Source organism: Mesitornis unicolor, unplaced genomic scaffold (genome assembly GCF_000695765.1).
Source record: "Mesitornis unicolor isolate BGI_N332 unplaced genomic scaffold, ASM69576v1 scaffold36802, whole genome shotgun sequence".
NCBI lineage: Eukaryota > Metazoa > Chordata > Aves > Mesitornithiformes > Mesitornithidae > Mesitornis > Mesitornis unicolor.
Genome location: NW_010170584.1, coordinates 9,986 through 18,319, shown reverse-complemented (window position 1 = coordinate 18,319; position 8,334 = coordinate 9,986). Strand labels below are relative to the sequence as shown.

At 59.0% G+C, this 8,334-nt stretch overlaps 1 protein-coding gene across 3 annotated transcripts in view; it reads left to right on the top strand.

Annotated features, from left to right (window-relative positions):
* The first annotated feature begins 4,134 nt into the window (after positions 1–4,134).
* Positions 4,135–8,334, top strand: part of DLG3 (discs, large homolog 3 (Drosophila)) — a 14,168-nt gene continuing 9,968 nt past the window's right edge. For 2 of the 3 annotated variants that reach the window (XM_010179740.1, XM_010179738.1), the window contains exons 1-2: positions 4,141–4,250; positions 7,796–7,972. In XM_010179740.1, the coding sequence (XP_010178042.1) occupies positions 4,180–4,250; positions 7,796–7,972 (248 nt within the window). In that variant the 5' untranslated portion in view covers positions 4,141–4,179. Of the gene's footprint in view, positions 4,251–7,795; positions 7,973–8,334 lie in introns of all 3 variants that reach the window. The other variant, XM_010179739.1, reaches the window with a different exon arrangement.

Sequence of the window (8,334 nt, the reverse complement as noted above, 5' to 3'; positions counted from 1 at the left end):
GGGGGCTGGGCCACCGCTGCTGCTGCGCTGTTACCGTGTCCGGGGTGCAGCCATTCCCATACCCCGGTGACCGTGGTTTTCTCCCCGAGCAGCCCTGGGCCTCTTCCCCCGAGGCCAGCGTGTCCCCCCGTGGCTGCCCTTGGCCTTGTGCCCCCTTGGGGGCACGGTCGGGTCCCTGTCCCAACTGCGCCTCCTCGTCCCCGCCGTTAGTGCCGCTCCTGGGTGTGCTGTGGGTGTGAGGTTTGTTTGTTTTGGCTTTTTTTTTTTCCCCTTTTTTCCAGGAAAGAATTAATTTTCTTTTATTTTTTGCTTCCTTTGCCACTTGAGGTTTTTTTTTTAGCGGTTCCTAAATGTCAAACAGGACAAAACGTTTTGAAACCCCTTTATGCCAAGGCTGAGATGTCAGGGCTTTGTAGCCAGTGGTTTTCCAGGTCTGCCATGGTTCCTGGCACACAAGGGCAGCAGCACCGGGACATGGGCTGCAGCCGTCCTGGGAGCTGACCTCAGCACTCCAGAGGCTTTGAAGGCCTGGGAGCCAAGGAGAAAGAGCTCCTGGACATGAGCCCTAGGTGCGAGTAAGACTGGGTCCCCTTGAGAGGATGTGTGCTCCCAAATGCTTGCCTTTTCTATGTGTATCATGACTGTGGAAGGAGCAGGAGAGCTGGATTGTAGAATGCCCGGAGGAGAAGATGCTGGTGGAAAGGGGCTTTGAGAAGTTGCTTTCTGCTAGCAGAGGCAGAGGATGGCACCCATCTCCTAGGTGAGCACAGGTAGGGCTCACCCATGGGGTGCTGGATGAGCACACGCGTGCTCTGCATCTGACCTTGCTGGGACTCAGAAGGAGCAGAGAGGCCGCTTCCACAGGTCTCGGGGGATGGGGTGCTGTCCTTGTGGGGGACCAGACACCAGGAGTGGAAAGAAGCAAAGACAAAAGCAGGGAAGGATAGGAAAAGGAGCTGCTGTCCTGCCTTTCTGAGCACCTGCGCCTGGTGCAGCACCTTTGACCACTGCATTTCGTTGGGGAGGAGGAGGCTGCTCTCTGTGATGGTGCCTCTGAGCTGCTTGTGAGGTCCCTTCTCTGACCACTTCTCTCCCTGACCTTTGCCTGCTGCTGTCACCAGCGCTTGAGTTTGGCTGTTCCCCCTCCTCACGCCCCATGCAACAAAGTGTTGATACTCTTCAGCTAAAAATACAAAAACTTGCACGACGGCATTTCTGTGAGCTGGCCGCTGAAAGGGAAGCGCCAGGGCCATGTGGTGACTTTTAAAAACCTCCAGGCTTTCCCTGTGGCCGTGCTCTCCTCCCCTTGCTGGGGCCTGCAGCACGCGGGCCCTGTGCAGGGAGATATCTGTACTTTAACCCTGCAGCTGGAAGGCGTACAGGGCCAGGGTGATAAAATGCTGGGCTGGAGGGGAAGGATGGCTCTGAGGGTAGTTTTTGCAGGTGGCTGGGCTAGAGCCCGTGGCTGAGCAGCCCTGGGCTCTGCTGATGGCCCTGGGCAAGCGGGTTTGCGTGCGGGAGAGAACAGGGTGCGCGCACGAGGCTTTATGCGTGCTTAGGGGTTGTGCCTTCTCCCGGTGCCCAGAAATGGACTGCAGCCCTGCTGTCTTGTTGGCTCCTCTGGGTGTACTTGCAGCTGCCCCACACCGGTGTGTGCCAGTGCTGGGGATCCTGGGTGCAGGCAGGCGATCCCTGCCTGATCCTAATGGTCTGCTCGGGCGCGCAGGGCCGCATCCTGGTCCCAGAGCTGAGCTCGCCCTGGGATGGGTGGAGCAGTGTTTTTATCGAGTTGCTGAGTGGGAATCGCAAACGTCCTGGCACGCAGCGCAGCACCATGGTGGCACTCGTGGCAAGTGGCGCCGAATCACCTGTTGCATAGTTTTCGGTCTTGATAAGCGTGACCTGAGGACGTCCAGCACCTGGATCCTGTGGGAATGCTGAGGAGGTGGTGGCTTTGCTTTTGGGGCTGTCTGCACCTCTGCCCTGCACCTTCCTGCAGTTGGAGCGAGCATGGGCTGGTGGCTCTTGAGATGCCCTTCCTAAGACAGGATTGCATTTGCTCTCCGGGGGTAAAGGCAGAGCAGCCCCTGGGTCCTTCTCCAGTTTGCTGCATTCAACCTGGCTTCTGCATCTTGGTGTGCCAGTGGGCTTTTCCCAGCCCCTCCGAGCAGCATGGTCACTCCAGCAAAATTTGGCAAGTGCCTTTCTGCAGAGTGCCCCAGCCGAGGCGGTGGTGTTGAGAGCTCTGCCCTTGGGTTGCAGGCAGGGCAGTGACACCCAAAAGGTGCCCTCCCGACATCCCCATCCTGATGCCAGCGGTGGCTAAACCTGCTTTTACCCTTTGCTGTAAGCCCAATCCCAGTGCATCCTCCATGCCAGGCTTGTGGAGAAGGGTGTTCCAGGAGGGGCGTGAGCCCACGTGGCGGGGAGTGGTGGTCCTTTCGGTGTGGAGTGTGCAGAGTCTGTGCCCCCCGTGGGGTTTGGGATGACTTGACTGGGGATGGGGGTTGTAGCACCCAGCTCAGCAGCTTTCCAGGGGAAATAGCCCTTCCTTACCAAAGAGGGTTTACGGAGCTGCTGTTCCCACTTCTCATGGATGCTCCTCTGGGATGTAGGAGCTCATGGGCATCCTGTGGCAGAATGAACTGCACTGCAGATGCTGTGGTCCACCCCAGTGTGGGGTGAGAGGTACGGAGCAGGATGAAGCTCACCTCGCTCTGCCAGAAGCTCTGTAAAACCCTGGTACAAGTTGCCAAGTCCCAAAGTGCTGCTTTGGTGTCAGAATACAGTTTTCTTATAAAATAAGCCTTGCCCGTGCCTGGCTGCTGCTGCGTTGCCCTCTGCTCACAGAAGGCAGGCAGGGGCAGTGGGACGTGAGGCGGCCAGGGTTGATGGGGTTCTGGTGACCTCCAAATTAAGTGGCTGACCCTGTCTGGCATGTGGCACCTCGTGATACCCTACGACAAGGAAAGGGGCTGTGAAGTTTGTGTGCTGCTTGGTGGGTTTTGTGCATATCACCTTTTTTTTTTTGTCTTTAAGTAAAAGTGCATCTCTTGTAGCTGGGTGCAGGAGGGGATGCTCAGGCAGGTCCAGCTGCAGAGCAAAGGGCTGGAGGGTCAGGAAACACTGAGCTGCAGCTGTGTAACCCCATAACCCCAGCCCCGTGGGTGTCTGCACCGAGAGTCGCCTCTTGCCTTGCAGGATGAGGGGCTGGCTCTCAAACACAACCTGCAGTGTGTTTCTTAGCAGTTCCCGCTCCCCTTGTGCGATGCAGTTTTGGGGGTCACCAGCGATCTGCAGTGAGTCCCTGCCTCTGCCGCTGAGCTGCTGTGCTCTGCTTCACAAAATAACCCCAAGCCCAAACCACATCTAAACGACTGGGTGGTGGAGAAGGCTTTCTGGGCAAGTCTTACAGCAGAGATGGTGCTGATCCACTCTCACCAAGACATGGGGATGTGACTGCCCAGGGGGAAAAAGCCAAGGGCACTGGGTGAGAATGGCCAGGGTGGGCTGTGGTGATGCTGGCGGCTTCCCTGGTGCCACGTTGCTGCAGTTGCTCGCTGCCCAGCAAACTGTCCCTGCTAGGCCCTGAGCGAGCAGGGCTGGTGCCTCCACCCTCTGCTCGCTGCCCGACCTTTACACCTGGCTGAAGGTCGGGCTGGCGCGGCGGGGGGCGCCCGTGGCTGCTGCTGTCCCTCGCCTGGCAGGGAGGTGGCGGCGGCAGCAGCAGCTTTTGGAGGGTCCCCTGGCTTCTCCTGAGGGTCTCTGCCACCAGGATGTAGGAATGAAAGGTGAATTCCTCCTCCCCACTCCCCTTCTGTGGACAAGGGCCATGCTTTGTGTCCACCTTTCCCATGCCTGCTGGGGAGAGGGGCTCTGCTGCTGGCAGAGCCGTGGGTCGGGACCCCCAGTAATGGCAGCAGTGCTTTGCTGCCCCAGCCTTTGGGAGAGGGTCTCCCACAGGGTGCTGCAACCTCTTTGGCTTTGTCCTCTCTCATGTGCGTGGACTGCCAGGCTCGTGGGCAAGATGCCCCACAGCCAGGCCTCTCTCGGCGCTCACCAGTCACACCGTGCTCAGTGTGGGATGTGCCTCGGCGGCAGCTCTTACCTGCACTGACCACCTCTCTCCCCGCAGAGTACAGCCGCTTTGAGTCCAAGATCCATGACCTGAGAGAGCAGATGATGAACAGCAGCATGAGCTCCGGCTCCGGCTCACTCCGGACAAGTGAGAAGAGATCTCTCTATGTTCGGTAAGGCTCAGCCCTGCCCGCCTGCCCCCTTGCTCCATCCAAGGATGTGGGATGGGATGGTTCCACCTGGGCCATGCAGCACCTCTGTGGACGGGTGTTGTGGGGGCTGGGGAAGGGAGTGTGATGGATGCATGGTGAAGCCTGGAGGGTGCAGCAGGGAGAGCAGTGCTTTTTCACTGGTTTGTCACGGCTGGGTGCTCTGCACTCGAGTGCCTCTTGCAAGAGCTGCTCTGCTTTGGAAAGCTCTTGTGTCTCTATAGAGCCTTGGGTGGCTGCTGGCCAGGCCAACCCACTGGGGACCACTGGGAAATGGGGAAATGCCTAGCATCCAGCACCACTTCTGCCCTAGGCAGTTCGGGACAGGGTTCAGGGTACTTTTCTCAAACCGCTCCCCGCTAACAGGCTTCTCGCTGTCTCCTCCTGCGGCAGGATCTGGCTGGAGGAGAGATGAGCTCTTAGGAAGATTATCGCTCTGAGCCTTTGATGTGCTTTTGGTCCGCAGCCAGGCGTGGGGCAGGCAGGGGTTAAGCAGCCATGCAGCTCTTACTGCTGAGAGTCCTGTGCTGCCGAGGCAGCCTCTGCTCACAGCCTGCCTCCTGCCACCTCCTGCCCACCACAGCGCAAGTCGGGTGACGGCTAATGAGTAATTTTGCCTTGGTAATTAAAATAACCTTGTAAATCCTCACCCTGTGCAGCCTGTTGCAGATGGGGGCTGGCAGGAGCAGGGGATGCTTCTCCTTCCCCATGGGAAGGCTGGCAAGGCATCTGCCACAGCATGACTGCTCTATGCAGAGGGGCTTTGGGCTGTTGCTGGACCCGGTGCGAGCCTGGCCTGGCAGGAGGGGAGAGCTGCAGCTCTGAGTTCCTGCAGTTCCTGCCTTCCTGCAAGGCTCTGCATGTATCTTGCTTGATTTAGCATCTCAGGGCTCCGTGCTGGGGGTGCACAACAAGCTGGGTGACATCTCACTAGTCCTGCCCTTTGCTCCCCTGCTGTCCCATGGATACCCTCATGGTTGGAGCAGGTCCAGCTTGAGTCAAGCCTAGGGGTTTCCTGTTCCCTGCCTGGATAGGTTCCTCGTGTTTTGGGACATGCCTGGGAGCCAGAGAGCTCCCCGCTGCCTCCACACTGCTTGTAGAATCTTGTATCTTCTGCATCCCTCCACGTGGCTTTGGTGGCCTCTGCTGTGCTGTGTCCCCTCACATACGCTCAGGTGGAGCTGGGGAGCACCAAGCTGAGGGTGATTCCAGGAGAGAGCTTTCCCCCAGCACAGCCCTTCCTGACCCTGCCTGGCTCTGGCAGCCGCACACCCCACGAACGCGCTTGCGAGAGCTGCTGGGCTGCTCCAGCCCTTCTGGGCGGGGTAGTTTCGAACGCAGTCTACCCGAAACCAGCTGAGCTGCTGCACTGTGGACAGGGCATCAATTACAGGACTTGCTATCCGACTGCTTGAGTCAGCCCTGTGAGACTACCTTGCACCCTGTGTGCTGTCAGTGGGGTACCTGATTGCTGGCCAGAGATGATTTGGGGGTGCTGACATTCACCACGTGTTTTGGAGCTGCAGCTCTGCAGCACAGGCAGGGGCGAGGCAGGTCTGCGCGCTGCCGCAGAGCAAAGTCCGCCGGCATCCTGGCACGGTGCCGTGTGGGGATGGGGGTCACAGGGTGATGTGCCTGGGTGTGGGAAGGAGCCCATGCAGGGTCCCTGGCGCTGCTCCCCTGCCCTCCAGCCAAATCCACTGCTTGTGCTGTGACCACGCTGCCTCTGTGCCTTGGGGGGCACCCTGCCGTGGAGGGCCCTGGGTGCCATCAGGGCTGGGGCTGGTCTCCAGGAGCATCGTGCCTTGGGGAAGGAAATGCCTGGTGCCTCTGCTCCGCAGGTGTCCAGCCCTTGCACAAATCCTGCTGTGCCCGCCCTGCGATGCCAGTGGCGGTGGTGGGAGGAGGCAGGGAGCCACTGGGCCAGTGCTGCTCGGCAGGGCAGGGTGCGAGGTGTGGGCAGGCCGCCTGGGTTCAGGAACCGGCCTGACCAGTTCCTGCGGGCCTTGGCTTGTGCTTTGCTCGATGGTGCTGGCCTCGCAGGGGCCTGCCAGCCATGCACAGGCTTATCTTTTGGCCACAGGCTGCCAAGTGTTGCTCACCTCCAGCCAAGGCACCCTATGGTGCTTTGCTGCCGGCTCCAGCAAGCCAGGGGTGCAGAGGAACTGAATGCAAGAGCTGTCACAGCCCTGGGCAAGCTGGGAAAGTGGGAATGATGTGGTGGCTGGAGGTACCGGGACACATAAGGCTGCATTGGGTCTCTTCCCAAAGAGCCCTCCCAGAGCTGTAGGACAGCCCCTCTTCTCTTCCTCTCCATTCAAGACCGACTGCCTTTACCCAGTCCCAAGTGACCCGAAGGGTTTCATTGCATGGTGCTCCCCTGGCCTTGCTGGAGCAGGGATCTGGAGTGCTCTCCCACCTCTGCTGTGCCATGGGGACCTGCTGCACCGTCCCTCAGCTGGTGCTTGCAGACCCGCTTAGGGGTCCCTGCAGCAGAAGTGGATAATGAGCCGGGCAGAAGGTGTCTTTCCTGGTGGAGGAAGGCTCCTTAGTGCCAGGATTAAACCAGCATCCAGAGAGTGTTTGTGGTGCCCGGGCTTGTGTTGGGCTGGGGGACGAGCGGGGCCAATGTCCCAGGAGCAAGCGCGGGGGTTGTGCTGCCAGCAGCAGTGCTTTTAGTGACCGTTCCCTTGGTTTGGTTTGTTGCAAACCAGATATATCAAAGCAGACACGGTTTGAGGTCTGACATGAGTAAAATAAGCTGCACTTGAAGCCACTGAGAGCAGCTTGTGGGTAGGGGCTGCAGTGCTGTGTGTGATAAAGTGCATGCAGGAAGGGTATTAGTGCTTCTCTGGTTTAAAAAAAATCTGTAGCTGGTTAGCTTAATGTTGAAGATAATTTTCAACTAAATAAACTGCTCTCTGGGGAAGTGTTTAGGTGTCTGAAAAGGACCAGTTGTGGCAGCAGATGTATATATACCCTCAGATGAGTTCCTAATTCACAGGCTCTGCACTACTGCACCCCTCTATGTAAATAAAGTGTGTGCTCCAAGTGCCTTGCAGTCTCTGCCTGTGCAACTGTCCCCCAGCAGTGGGGTCTGACGTCCCCTATCCCACTCCTTGGCTCCACAGCCCCAGGGGAGGGATGGTGGGAAGCAGCCCTGCCTCCCCTCTGCCCTCTTGCCATGCCGCTGCTTTCTTGAGGCCGTGTGAGCTTCGCCCGCTCGCTAACCACAGCCGCCTTTGCTACATCTGTGGTTCGTGTGCCTCTCGCAGCTGAGGTCGAGGGTGAGCTGTTTTGGTCCAGCGCTGTTCCTGTATCGCACGCTCTGGGGCTTGTGCTGAGCCTGCCAGTGGGAGGGCTGTGCTGGGGGCTGCGCGGCACCGCTCGCCTTGCCAGGAGGCTTCCCCAAAGTTTGGGTTTAAATCCTTTAAGGTATGAAGGTGGTAGTGCCCATGCTCTGCCTGGCCATTTTTGGGGCCTTCAGCCCTCTCCTTGCTCCTTTGCAGAGCTCTGTTTGACTACGACCGGACCCGAGACAGTTGCTTGCCCAGCCAGGGGCTCAGCTTCTCCTACGGGGACATCCTGCACGTCATCAATGCCTCCGACGATGAGTGGTGGCAAGCCAGGCTTGTCACGCCCCATGGCGAGAGCGAGCAGATTGGGGTCATTCCCAGCAAAAAAAGGTGAGTGTCTGTCAGCGGGAGCTGTCACCCGTGGGGCTTCCTGGCCTCCATGAGCCCTGCGGCCCTTGGCGGTCTGCTCAGGGGTGTCTCCTTGTGGTGCCAGCCCCCTGCTCCTCTGTGGCTGTGTGGCCTGAAGGGCTTCCTGGTCACAAGCTGGGGCTGTGGGCAGGACTCCCTGGGGAGATGTTCTGCAAAGCTGGGTGACACTGCAGGTGAGGGATACTGCTCAGCCTCCTCTGTGGACCACAGAGGGATGGTCAGCTGGTGTTAGCCAGTCTGGGGCTCCAAGTGAGAGCAGAGTCACAGCAGTGGCCGCGAGCTGCTGCTTGTGTCCCCTGACAGCCTGCCCAGCTCTGCACGGG